The 14,846-nt window shown below is 36.9% G+C and overlaps 1 protein-coding gene across 1 annotated transcript in view; it reads left to right on the forward strand.

The window, feature by feature from the left end:
• The window catches only part of DOK6 (docking protein 6), a 225,538-nt gene that overhangs the window by 64,915 nt on the left and 145,777 nt on the right, over nucleotides 1-14,846 (forward strand). Inside the window, exon 2 of the mRNA XM_006090767.3 lies at nucleotides 11,006-11,113. Within this exon, the coding sequence (XP_006090829.1) occupies nucleotides 11,006-11,113 (108 nt within the window). The remainder of the gene's footprint in view (nucleotides 1-11,005; nucleotides 11,114-14,846) is intronic.

Genomic DNA, 14,846 nt, shown 5'->3' on the forward strand with positions numbered 1-14,846 from the left:
ATTATGGAGCACTTACCATGAATCAGACATATTGATAAGAGCTGGATCACTTCTTCAAGTCTAGAAGAGCTGTGTATTTGACATAGATATGCAAAATTCTACTGTGGTTCTGATCTTATGTGTTTTGAACAAGGAATAATTTATGACCTTTATCTGGCAACCACATTTCAAAGATATCAATATTACCTGGCCATGATCCCAATAAAATCTCTTTTACAGAGGGAACTCTCTCTGCTTTTATGTGATTTTATCACAGTGCGTCTCAAAAATGTATTGACAGCAGAGCCCACCATGTCCACGATGTACCAGAGATATGGCTTCTGGTAACAATAAGCTCCCTTGGCAGCTTTTCGTATTGTTATTTTTTCTGGAGAAATGATTGAAGGGTTTTAAAACAGGACTTGTATCTAAGCAGAGATTTTCAAATAAAACTGTCGTGTTCAATTTGATGTTTTATGATCATGATATATGAAAAATACCGTAAAGTTACAGGGCTATCATTATTTTATTGAAATACTGGGTAAATAGGCTCCATTCCCATGGATCTTCTTGGTCGGAAAAATGCATTTTGCAAATAGAAATGTTATTTTGATATATGAGAACCTACCTGGAAGATAAATATGAAAAGCATGAGAAGAAAGATAAGCCTTAGAGAAAATCCTGTAGCTTTTAGATTACACCATGGACCTAGTGTCTAATTTTTATTATTATTTCTTTTAAGTGAACTACACATTGCCTTTCCCTGCACACCCTCCCCCCGCCCCATAAGAATAGTTAAAATAAGCACCTTACATGATTCATTTATTTACCTTTTACTATGCCATTCTTTGTATTCCTACCTACTCGCTTAATCACTGGGATACTTTGCTCTCTAGTGACTCCTGTTCCCTTTCTGACGAGATCGGGCACGTTCAGGGTGGTATGGCCATAGACCCTGTTCCTTTTCTGATTGTCTTCCTCAGAATCCCTCTCTCCAGGTCCCTTTAAAGGTCAACCTGCCCTTTGTTTCCTTCTTCCCCTCCCCCATGCAACATGCTGTCTTGGTTCTCTGAGGCCAGTAGACAATTTCTGTGAGCTTCAGTTGCTTAATCTATAGAAAGGAAATAATAGGAGTAGCTACCCCACCTTATTGGTGGGAGGATTAAGTGAGAGAGTGCTTGACATTTCAAAATGTTTAAATGTACCAGCCATTATTAGAAATGAAGCCAGCTATGGAATGGCCCTGCCTCAGGCTTTTCCTCATCAAACTTCTTTGCACCCTACATTGTCTTAAATTTAAAATCCAAAATGTCTCTGTGAAACATTAAACACTTGTTGATCATATTTTAATATTTCCTATCAGACAGGGACAGGTAAGAAATATTACTGGCCTGTAACTGATAAATTGAGAGACTTCTCTCCTTGCCTCATCTTGGTAGGCCCTACCCCTAAATACTGTAGTGGAAACCATTTTTGTAGTTCTAGTGTTTCTTTATGGAGTAAACTTGACATTTTCTTTTATCCTTGATTTTTTAAAGAAATCACTTATTATTGCACAATATTTGTGTCCTTGGAAAAGATGCAAAGCTTGTTTAAAGGGGTATTTTTAAAACAGTCTGTCTGGAGGCAAGAATTTATTTATAACTAAAGAGTTCTTCATTGGGTTAATCACAAACGAACCTAGTCTTGGCCTTAGGTTTTAGAAAGACTAAAGTAAAACCCTTTCTCTGTTCACTGCTTTCTGTCATCTTTTTTTCTCTCTCTCCTGTCACTTGAGTTTTCAGACATGACATGTTACAAATGTTCTGAAGTTTTCAGTGTATCAGAATAAATTGGTAATTCCCCTTCACTGGTTGGTTTCCAATTCTTGAGAATAAGGAGTCCCTTCTAGATGTTTAGGATACATTTCTCTGTGATTTAGGTGAACTGAGAACATATGAGAAAGGGTAGGAATTGAGTGAAGAAAGAGCAATGCAATTCTAGGAAAGGACTTAATGAGAGAAGTGACAAATGGATGTTTTACAAGACTTCAGGATTAGTTCATGGGAGTTCTTGAATGACTAGCTTCAGCATTTGAAATTTCTTTTAGAAGCAATGGGCGATGGTGAAGCATTGGAATGTTTATTGTTGCTCTTTGTTCATTTGTTATTTGGTGGAATGAGATACCTGACCAGAACTGTGTGTGGGGACATCTCATGTGGCAATAGTTAAGTAGGATTGGAGTAAAACATACGTGAAGTCAGGAGATCATCAGAAAAGTCACTAGAGAGGTATTTCTTAAAGTGAGATTCCATTAGACTTTAATAATGAAAAGGAAAAGAAAGGGAGAGATGTTATCTGTGGGTGATTCAGTATTTTTGCCAACTCAGTGAATATTTTTTATGGAGTGGGGTGAAAAGGTTTCAAAGACTGTTGAGAGGAAAAAGAAAGGCAATCTAAGAAATTTATTAATCCATCACAAATTAGAAAAAAGACTAAAATAAGTATATTAAAAAGAAAATAAAACAAAAATTAGATGATGAAAAGTTCAATTATGTCAGTAAACACATAAATGTAAATGGATTATGCATTTCTACTAATAAACAGAAGTCATAAATGTATAGCCACAAAGGAACTAATTGACAAATTTGACTAATCTAAAATTAAAAACTTCTGCCTGAAAAATTAAATTACAAAGAAGTGAAAAGTCAAGCTAGAATATAGAAGGTATTTCCAACACATCCACCTGATAAAGGATTTAAAATTAAAATGTATTTTAAAATTCCTGCAAATCAACAAGCAAAAAGAAATAAGTATAACATATATCAATGTGAATAAATCTCAATCATATAATTGGATATGAAAATTAGGTTGTATAATGTTTTATACGTGACATTTTATACTATTAAAACAAAATTTAAATATGAAAACATGAGCAATAATAAATATTGCTTATAAAGATATGAAAATATAATGAATCTCTAATAATAAAAGCATAATATCCTAATTAGACCAGACATCCTTCCGGATGTCCTTCCTTCCAGACAAAGCTGCAGCAGGCGGAGGCCACAGCAGAGGCAGCAGAGGCCCCCGGCCACGGTGGGCGGGGGCCATGGCAGCAACGGGCCGGGGCTGGGGCCAAGGCCCTTGCACGAATTTCGTGCATTGGGCCTCTAGTATATTATAAAGTCTTTGAAAGAATGTGCACACCATCTTTAAAATAATGTGTGTTATGTAGTACATATACAAGGGAGTTTAATTATTAGTGACTACTGCTCCTACAAGCTCTGGAATGACTTTTAAATAACTGCAAAATTTCACTCACAATCAACATTTTGATAATTCCTTCAATTCATTAACAAATCTGGCCACTGTTTATGGCCCATTGAAGTAAAAGCAGTAACTTCAGTTAAGATCAAAGTTATTGCCAGAAAATTCACATCATTTGAAACCATAGTATAAGTCCCTCAGGTAAAACCAACAACTGAGTATTGTCATTACTTAAAGAGCAACGAATTATTAGAGACATAAAATGGTTCTATTTTAGGTTTAAAGATTTCATTCAAGACAATTCAGAAAGTATGTAGACTTAAGCCAACTTGATATATATAGGGTATCCCAAAAAATGTTTACACACCCTTTGAATAATTATAAAGGCAGTGTTTATTAAAATTATATTTCATTTTCAAAATTGAGCTATCAGCTGTTAAAGTGTGTATACATTTGGGGGAGACACCTGTATATTAACTTGAAACAGAGTAATGTAAGCATGTTTGCTGATTTTAAACATATTAAACTTTATAGTTTTAAAGAATCAGCAAAAAACACCAAGTGTTGAGTAGGAGGGAAGAATCAACATTGGATGAGTATGCAAATTTAATCAAGAAACTAAAGTAAGATAATACTTTCACAATGGTACCTCATTGTCATTTTGATTTGCATGTTTTCATATGTCTCTTGGCCTTCTGTATGTCCTCTTTCAAAAAGTGTATATTTAGATCCTTTGCCCATTTTTTATTGGATTGTTACCTTCCTTTTGTTAAATTGTGTGAGTTCCCCGTGAATTTTGGAGATTAAACCCTTATCCAAAATAACATTGGCAAATATGTTCTCCCATGCAGTGGGCTTTCTTGTTGTTTTAAGGAGGATATATTTAAGAGTAAGAAATTATTCTAAGATGTAGACTGGAAAGCATCCATTTTACAGGAAGGGTACACCTTATAACTTTCTCAAGAGCAGTTTTGGTAATGCAAATGTTTAAATGTCATATCAAACTCAATATACCTAATATTAAACTTCTCATTTTTTTGGTTCTCCGACAATGACATAAATGGCATCATTCACGTAGCTATGTAGATGTAAAAACTTAGATATATCTTTAATTTATCTCTCTCTTTAACTCATATTGAGTGTGTTGTGAAGTTCTAAATTTTTTCATAATAATTTTCATCATGGGTTCACCTTCTCTCTGTTCACTGTCTTCAAAACTGGTTGAGTTGTAATCTCCTTCTCTGGTATGAATGTTCTAATTACCTAATGACATTTTTATAATATTACTCCTTTAATATAACTAATTATTGATTCCCATTTCCTGCTGCATCAACTGAAAAGTCTCTTTGATTTTGAAAGTTCTCTACTATTTTTATTTTTATGCTTCGTTTCTTTCCTAGATGTACTCTTTTCCTCCAGTCAAGCCATTCTCACTATGTCACAGTGGCATCTCCCTTTTGGATTTTTAAGATGGTTTCAGTAAAAGAAGAAAAAAGTAAAGGCTGACACCAAGATTTGACACTGTGTGCCTAAATATTTTTTATCAAATAAAGGAAATCAATCCAGGAGGAGAAGTAAACTAAAGAGAAAATGTTTTGAGCTTTGATTTAGACATTTGACTTACTGCTCAAAATGTCAGTTGAAATTTCAGGAAAGGGGTGTTGGCGTGCTCAAACCCTATACTCACCAGGTCCATAAAATAAAAACAAGCTGGTTGTATGTAGGAATAGTTTCCACTGATTGTCAAGTTTCACCTCCACAATCGACTGAAAATAAAACACCCTGAATTTCAAACAGCATATGTTGATATAGAGCCAAAGAATATTCTGATTTTTGAGAAACTAAAACCCAAAAGGCATGCTTCTTTCTTAGACATCCTGAGCAGAGAAAAAGGACTTTTTGTTTCCACTCATGTCAGTGTGGGGCTCCCAGAAAGGAGGGAGGTGGAAGAGCCTTACTAGTTAGCCACCTCTTGGGATACTGCTCAGGGGGTCTACTCTACATCTAGGTTTTATTCTCATGATAATGACGACAGTTTCACACTCTCACTGAAAACTCACTGGTGCTGTGAGGTATCTCATTTCTGGCTGTGACTCTAAACCACATGTGCGTTCTCTCCCTGTATTTTATTGATCTCATGGGAGACAGATGCAATAGAGAGTACTATATATGTTCAGGTGAAAAACAAACAAACAAACACATGGCCTCCTCAAAAACTGCCACTCATGTCAATTTTGGAATCATCATTTATTCTTTATGAATTTCAAAATTATTTTTCTGAATAAGATAAAGCAAAACAATCCTTTATAATAAAAGGGTAATATGCAAATTGACCCTAACAGCAGAACGACTGGGAATGACTGGTCACTATGACACACACTGACCACCAGGGGGCAGACGCTCAATGCAGGAGCTTCCCCCTGGTGGTCAGTGCGCTCCCACAGGGGGAGCTCTGCTCAGCCACAAGCCAGGCTGATGGCTGCCAGCACAGTGGTGGTGGTGGGAGCCTCTCCCGCCTCCTCAGCAGTGCTAAGGATGTCAGACTGCAGCTTAGGCCTGCTCCCCGCTGGCAAGTGGACATCCCCTGAGGGCTGCCGGGCTGCCAGAGGGATGTCTGATTGCCAGCTTAGGCCCGATCCCCAGGGGAGCAGGCCTAAGCCAGCAGGTGGACATCCCCCGAGGGGTCCCAGGCTGCGAGAGGGCACAGGCCAGGTTGAGGGATGCCCCTGAGTGCACAAATTTTTGTGCACTGGGCCTCTAGTATAATCAGAAAACACTAACATTTATTTTGGTCTTTCCAACTACATGGAATGAGAAAAATTGAGATAGATATATTGCTCTTTAAGCATTTTTTTTCCAGTGTCAGTGGCTTTATATCTGGCTTTACTTTTACTACTTTGAGTTCCAAAGTTGATGAGAAATTTCTTATAACCATGAACTTTAAATTATACTCCAGTGAAAGAAATTTTTAATTATTTGGTCCTTTAATTTATATTTAAGTAGGTAGGTGTTTATTTATATAGCAATCGGGACATATCTTTATGTATATTAACTATTTTTTTTTTTACTGGCAATGCATATCTCTCTTTTTCTTTTTTTCATTATTATATTTTTCTTTTTTGATTAAGATATTACATATGTGTCCTTATTCCCCCATTGCCCCCCCCAACTCATGCCCTTACTCCCTAGTGTCTGTGTCCATTGGCCATGCTTATATGAATGCATTAACTATTTTTTTAAAAAGTTTATCTTTCAATAGTACATAAACATTTTGTGAGAGAACCAAGGCCTAGGACTTAATTGAAATTACTCAGACCTCTGTAATACTTTCAACAATAAAAGTAAGTTTAAAAAATACATAAATACATAAAGTAGCAATGAAGAAGGAAAAAAGTTACTCAGAGCATAAGCCTGCGATAACTATGCCTGCATGGGCTTTGTTATTTATTTATTTGTTGTCTTTATATGTTCATCTGTTACACCATTGTAAATAAACAATTGAATTCTAAACCCCAGGTTATCATTTACATAGTACCGTGCTTTCAGAAGGGAGCACAAGTATTAGCCAACCCAGATACGTCACTTTCTTCTATAGTCTTTAACATCTCTAGAGAGGTAGTTTCCGTGACTCCTTTTACTAAAGGACTCCTATGATCAGAAATTCTTCCATGTCCTTAACCAAAATCCTATTTGAAGTGCAGGGTTCTTTAGGTCAACATCTTGTGATAGAACAGGCCCATTAAATCCGACCTCCGGTTAAGTTAAAACTTGTGAATGGGTCCTAGCTAAATAATGTAATTATGGCTATGAGCTAAAGCCAAGAAATCTGCCATCTACTTCACAGTGAGTCTTAAATGGATAAAGGATGCCCTTTGAGTAAAATCACCTTGAAAAGGAGAAAGCACTATGGAAAAGGGATTGCTCTGAAGGAAAACTGAAAGGAATTAAGAAGGTATTTAATTAAGGCAAGCTGACCTGCTGGCTAATGCAGCGGAAAGCAGAGGCCAGAGAGCAGCTGGGGATCCTGGGGATTTCTGGAGTCTTGGCAACGACATGGAATTTTCTAGAAGGAAATCCTAAAGGGTATCCAGGAGCCTATTTGGTGAGACAACTGGTATGTTTAGGAGCTAACTCTGAACGAGAAGGTGAAATCAGTGATTTCCTCAGGAGAGCATGAAACAGCATCTCCACAGTTGATGGGGCAGGCAGGAGTGTCATCGCTACAAGACAGACGGCTGGAGAGAGTGAATCTAAACAATAACTCTCCTTCTAACCAGCATCCTTAGATGCCCTTGAAGAGCAGTATCTGGACAACACACCATCTCCTCCCACTCCAAAGGACATTTCTATTTTGTCTCATTGTGGGGGAGGGGGAATAAAAATAGTACCTGATTTCATTTATGTGGTTCTCTTTCATATTCTTGAAGAATTTGTATCTTTCATGTATAAGCAAAATAAAACCTATTCCTTTGTGTTTTCCTCAGAGGACTGATTTCCTGGTCTCAAGCAGGCGTTTTTATTGCTCATCTCTGTAATTTCTCCAACCTACTCGTAGAAGGCATCGGTTCTAGGGCCTAAAGCAGAATGTAGTCTGCTATTAAAACCCTGTTTGAAGAGGAGTAGCAGAGAGCTGCTCGCTTCATGCTTCCACTGATTTCCTGCTTCTGGGATGGAGGCTGCTTTCAGAGTGCCCACTCCTGCTGAATCTGACTTCACACTGACGGGGCACTGCCACATCTTCTGCACCAGGGCTTTTCATTATTTCACACCCATTACCAGCAAAACATTTTTTAAAACTAGGTCCAAGAAAAGAACCAAAAATCCAAAACACACAACAAAACCTCTGCATTTATTAAATTATTCTTTTACTACTTTAAGTTTAAAAATTCAAGTATGCAACTGATCAAAATGACTATCCCATAGTCATGATAAATTCATATTATTCTTCCCAATAAATTATTGGTTTGAGTCCCTTTATTGTGAGATTGTCCTTAGACTTTTGAAATATCAAAATAACTTAATTGAGACAAACAGAAATTGAAGAACATTGTACAAAATAATCTTCAAAATTGTCAAGGTCATGAAAAGCAAAAACAAGCAAACAAACAACAACAACAACAACACACAAAGAAACTATCAAAGATCAGGGGAAGCTAAGGAGACGGGACAACAATGAAATTGGGTGTCTTCGACTGGATCCTGAAACAAAACAGGACCCTAGTGGAAAAAACTGGTGCTTTTTAAATATAATCTGTAGTTTAGTTAACAGTATTTTGCCAATGTTAATTCTTAGTTTTGAAAACTGTACCATGATTATTTTGGGTTTAACATCAAAGGGAAATAAGTAAAGTTTTTACAGGAGCTCTCTGCACCATTTTTGCAAATATTTTATAAACCTAAAATCATTCCAAAATAAGAAAATAATAACTTAAGGGCTTTGTCTTGGTAAACAGTCTATTACATCAAGTCTTTGACAGTTTTATCTGTATGTGTTTGTTTCTGTTAATGTAACAGCAAAAAGATAAGATAGTATTGAAAATACTAAATCTATTTTTTCTTATTATCTGTTATCATGTTTTTTTCCGTAGCAATATTGAATATCTGAATAGCACACTTGTGCTTTGTGACTCATGTTTAACTTGCTCTTTAGTAGAAAATAATTAGACACACAAGATGGAGCATTGGAGTCAGTGAACATGTGTGTTTGTGTATTTCCATGAATACTGTAAAGCTTTATTTGACATCACTGTGGTTCCCGAGTTATGAGCAATAAGCACATAGGGTTCAGGGAAAGCATTCCTCTGTAGGAAGAACAGAAACCCTAGGTCCCAATTGGCTTGGGTCCCAATTCCATCCAATGAGAGCCTTCCTACCTTGGCTAGGATTCAAAATCCTATATAATAAAAGCCCAATATGCAAATCGACTGAACGGCAGAAGGACCAGTGGAATGACCGGTCGTTATAACATGCACTGACCACCAGGGGGCAGATGCTCAATGCAGGAGCTGCCCCCAGCCTGCAGGTCCCAGGCCAGCCAAGGTGGGTGCCAGCGGTGGCCTTTGATCGCCCCGCTGGTCGCCCCACAGATCAGCCCTGGTCACCGGCCAGGCCTAGGGACCCTACCCATCCACGAATTTCATGCATCGGGCCTCTAGTCTACTAATAAATAACCAGGAGATAAATGTTGATTATCTATCTATATCCCACTTTGCAATGATATTTTTATTTATCTGCTTTCGATCTCTCAAATTTCTATGCAGCTTCCTGGAACTGTGTTTCACTTCCACAATATTGCTACTACTTCAGCGGTCTCCATTACCTTCACCACTTCCATCACAAAATACCATATACTGGGGGCTTGAACAGCAGATATTTATCTTCTACATTTTGAGGGTTAAAAGTCTGAGGTCAAGGTGCCAGCATGGCCAAGTTCTGGGGAAAGTCCTCTTCCTGGTTTGTAGACAGCTGCCCTCTCATGGTGTCCTCTTTTTTTGCAAAATCTTGGAGAGAGAGCAAGTTCTCTGATGGTCATTGATCCTATCCTGGGGGCCCCACCATTATGACCTCATCTGATTCTAATTATTTTCCAAAGCCCCCAGCTCCAAATACCATCCCTTGGGGGTAAGGAATTCAACATACAAATTTGAGGGGCACATAAGTCAGTCCATAGCAGTCTCCAAAACTCAAGAGTTTCAGATGAATGTGTGGACTACATTTCAAGCACATGTTACATGCTGTCTGCAGGCTGTCTTATTAAATCTTCAATAGCAACCTCATGAGGTACATGGACTGTAATTTATAGATGAGGAAGTTAGATCTTAGAGAAGATAAAATAACTTCTGCAAGACAAGGCATTTAATGAATAGCAGAACCTGCACTGAAAATAAAATTGTTCTGATTTAAAATTATCCTTAGGCATTACCATATAAGACCCTAAATCCTAATATAAGCACGTGAGATTTATATTAAAGACAGAGTGAAATTTTTTATTCTGTGCAAAAATTACTTCATGTTATAATGTAGAGAGAGTAATTTTAGAAGAGAGTAAATTTTATATATATCTTTGCACCTAGAGGGAAGAGAATACCCATAAAAAGAGGGTACTCTTTATTAGAGGTCGCAATAATTAATATGGTGACCACACTGGTTACAAATTTGATTGACTAATTTTGTATAAAATAATAATCTATTAGAAAAATTAAAAAGTTGAATTCATGCAGTAAACTGGTTACCAGATGAGTGGACCAATTAAAGAATATTTTAGAACCTGCTTTGATTGCATGAAATAATCAGCATGATGGTCAGATAATTATTTGTTTTCTCTCAAAAGTAAAATGATCCTTCAAAAAATGTAAAAAATAAAATAAAATAAATTTTGGCAGCTGTGTATTGAGATGTATAAATAGCTGTTTTGATTAACAATATCCAAACCATTGTGAAATTAGGGGGAACTCATTTGTATTCAATGGCATATTTCAACAGTTTTGTCTAGTGGTATGTAAAATAATTCTCAAAATTATCGGAATTATTTGAAACCTTTAAAATATATTGGTGCAAGCAATGATTTTTACAACATATGCAAATGTCCATAACGGTTATGGATATGCTGAACATCTGTTGCCAAGAGCTTTTTCTCTGTTTTGTATTGTACTACCCTGTTCCTTTTTAAGTGCATTTAAAAAAATTATTCCCAATGTATTAATTGAATAGATAAATTCCTGATGCTATTAAACTCATGTAAAGCAATGGGTAATAAGATTTCTTTATTTCCTTTCAGATTTTCAGACGATGCTGGTTAGTTTTCAAAAAGGCTTCCAGTAAAGGACCCAGAAGGCTAGAAAAATTTCCAGACGAAAAGGCAGCGTATTTCAGAAACTTCCATAAAGTAAGTCTCAGTCTTGGGAGTTGCTGGGGAATAACTAGACCCTTGGCAACAGCTTGCGGAGACATTTCTTTTGATAAATGAAATCTGCAAGGGAAAAATGCATGGCCAGGGTAAAATGTCTCCGTTCCAATAAAATGCAAAAGTTATTTTTCTCCTTTATTTTAATCATCTGCTGTAAATGCCAGAGGTACCTCTGCAAAATGAAAGACTCATTTTTATTGCCGCTTTGCAAAATGAGATGACTCATAACTCAGCCAGATCATTTCCCAAGGTGCTGAGTAAGCATTTTCCCTCTGTTCAGGTTAGTTGTGCATTTGTTACTTTGATTTAAACTATCGGTGATATTTAGGAGATAAAACTTTTAGAGCTTGAGTTAATAATGCTAAAGACCCTTTTAATGGACACAGCATTTGCTGTTTATAGCCTTACCAAGTCAGAGATCATTAAATATGCTGATGTGTAGAGATGTGGCAGAAATTCTGTGAATGAAATGTCAATTTCTTAAGAATGAGCCTTCACCAAGTACCTCAGTTAGTTAGAGCATGGTCTGGATACCCCAAGGTTACAGGCTTGATCCTCTGTGAAGCCAATGAATGCATAAACAAATCAATGAACAACATTGAACAACAAATCAATGTTTCTCTCTCCCCCTTTCTCTCTCTCAATTCTAAAATAATAAAAGTGTAATATGCTAATTAGACTGGACATTGAACGACCTTCCAGATGTCATTCCAGATGTGGAGGAAGGGGCTGAGGCAGAGGCAGTTAGGGGCAATCAGGCAGGCAGGCGAGTGGTTAGGGGCAATCAGACAGGCAGGTGAGTGGTTAGGGGCTATCAGGCAGACAGGCAGAGGCAGTTAGGGGCGATCAGGCAGGCAGGCGAGTGGTTAGGGGCAATCAGGCAGGCAGGAGAGTGGTTAGGAGTGATCAGGCAAGCAGGCAGAGGGGTTAGGGGTAATGAGGCAGGCAGGAAGAATGGTTTGAGGTGATCAGTCAAGCAGGCAGGCGAGCAGTTAGGAGCCAGCAGTCCCAGATTGAGAGGTATGTCTGACTGCCAGTTTAGGCCCAATCCCGCAGAGATCTGGCAGTCGACATATCCCGAGGGGTCCCGGATTGCGAGAGAGTGCAGGCCGGGCTGAGGGACCCCCGCCCCTGCCATGCACTAATTTCATGCACCGGGCCTCTACTCAATACATAAGAAAATAGAATTATAAGTATGTAAGAAATAACCCTAGGATGATGCTAAATATGCTGCCTAAAGTTATCTTTGGTGACAATATCACAACAAAGTTAAGTATTTGATAGTACTGAGGAGGATTCGTGATAAGAACTCAGAATTGTGAAACAGTTGGTAGGATGTCTGATTAATCAGTAAAGATTCCTATTCCCAAATTTAACATCTGTGTGAACTTGCATAAGCTATTTAATCTCTATGCACCTACATTTTTTCCTCTGACAGATTAAGATTATAATAGTGCCTACCAAAGAGAGTTATTGTAAGGAATAAATGATACTATAGACATAATGAGATTAAATATAACTAGATAAATGGAATTTTATAGCTAAGCATATAACTTTACTTGGCATCTGGTAAGTTGTAGCAAAGATGTAATGGTGACTTGAATGAAGATATGAGTATTGATGTTGGAGGTCAGAGGACAAATGTTGGGTATAGTAAGGGGTTAGATGTTGGGTGTAGGTGAAGATAGGACTCATGGGCAACTCATGAGTTTGGGCTTCAGCAGCAGAGATGCAGGTGGTGCGATTTATGAAGATGGGGAAGACTAGAAGAGCAGACATTGAGTAAAATTCACAAGCTTTCACGTTGTACATGTTAAATTTGAAAGATCTATTACACATTCATAGTAAAATGTCAAGTAGCTAATTAGACAAACAAATGAGGGCTTGGATGGGGGAAATGTCATTGATAGAGTTATTCATTCCTGTCATTGGCATCTTGGTAGTACTTTATTCTGTAGCATTAGATAAAACGTCCTTGGGAGAGAATGAAGAAAGAGGAGATAATTAACACTCCCAACATTTAGAGGATTAGGTGAGGCAGAGACACTGGAATAGAAATCTGAGAAAAGCAGGAAGTAAGAGGAGAAGAATTACATTAGAGTAAATCACTGGAAAGCAAGAGAAAACTGTGCTAAAGAATTGAGCAAGTGGTCATCTATGTCTAGTTTGAGAGACTGAGAAATTTGACAGAGAAAGAACCATTAGACTTAAAACATGAAGGCTGTGGGTGGCTTTGCCAAGAGCTATTTCAGTGAAATATGGGGACTAATTTCACTCGAAGAGACTTAGAGGAGAATGAGAAGTGAGGAAGGGACAGCTACTCAAACAATTTATTTCAAGAAGTTTTACTGTAAAATTGAGCCAAGATAGGTAGAAGATATGATTTTTAAATATGACATACATTGTTATATACCTGTATGCCAACACTAATAGTCTAGGAGGCCAAAAATGTGATGATTAGAAATTTTCTGTGTAGTTATAGGGTTTGGTCTTTCACAGAACCAGAGATGAGTCTAACAAAAAGGAAGGAATAGAATGAGTGCAGATCTAAATAGGTTGGATAAAATTAACACTACGAATAATACTCCAAACACATGCACACTTTATATGTGTGAGCTTTCTCTCTCCACACTGTGAAAATTAAGCAGCATAAGACCCAGGGGAGTGCAGTAAGAATAGAAATTGTTAATTTTTTAATAAATAGTGAAACAAATGTCATTGACTGTAACTTGAAGCTCCCAAGAGCATTTTAATAATTAGATTCAGTATATGTGACAACTAAAATTTACCTTTCTCATGTGAAGATTGAAGTTTTTATTATGATAGCTTATTCTTTATAGCATTTTGGGAAGCTAATTCCTTTTCCTAGTAATATAAATTTTCTTTCATGATTTTTTTTGAATGATTGTGAACTAAAATGGTGAAGTTAGACCTATTCTGATATGACAATAATAATAAATCTTAAGGGTTGTTTTCAGGAAAATTATGTACATGGTCTCTTTTCTTATTTTCATTTTATTTTAGCAAGTTTTGCCTAATCCTTCTAACTGGCTGTTTTATTATAGACCTTATGTAAATAAGTGAAAGATTTCACTCTGTGTATATTCAATTTGAACTATTAACCATTCTAACCAAAATATTTCTATTAATATCACTACTTTTCTTCTTCCTACAATTTTCACTAGCTCTGGGACACTGGTTTTTGCTCCTTTTTTTCCCTTAGAATGTATATCTAGTTCCCTCTGACAGGTAGATAAAGGAAGATCTCTTTATGAACAAGGCTGGCATACTTCAGTCTTTGTTTTCTCTTGGGCAATTAATGGTCAGTCCAGAATTGGGGGGGAGGAGGGTCTCTTCATTTTTAAGATGGCTTGAAGAAATGGACTAATATGAATTTCCCAAATTGTTCTATTTGCTAATGTTAAATATTTTAAAGTTTTGATTAGTCAGTTATTTGGATATGCCCTAAAATCTGCTATAGCGCTCCGTCACAATAAATTACAATAATCAATCAAATGAGTGAAATGTTTCCAGCCTAAATGAGGGACTTCTGAAAAAGAAGCTAATGACACAATTCTTTCTTTGCCAACTTTAACTTTGTGCTATGCTCTATCTGAAGCATACCTATTATAAAACTTCTGAGTATTAATGGTCTCATTTAGACATTTGATATGTTTACTGTTAGACAGAGCTTGCTGCATAAATCAGTTCT

This window comes from Myotis lucifugus, unplaced genomic scaffold (assembly GCF_000147115.1).
Source record: "Myotis lucifugus unplaced genomic scaffold, Myoluc2.0 scaffold_82, whole genome shotgun sequence".
Classification (NCBI taxonomy): domain Eukaryota; kingdom Metazoa; phylum Chordata; class Mammalia; order Chiroptera; family Vespertilionidae; genus Myotis; species Myotis lucifugus.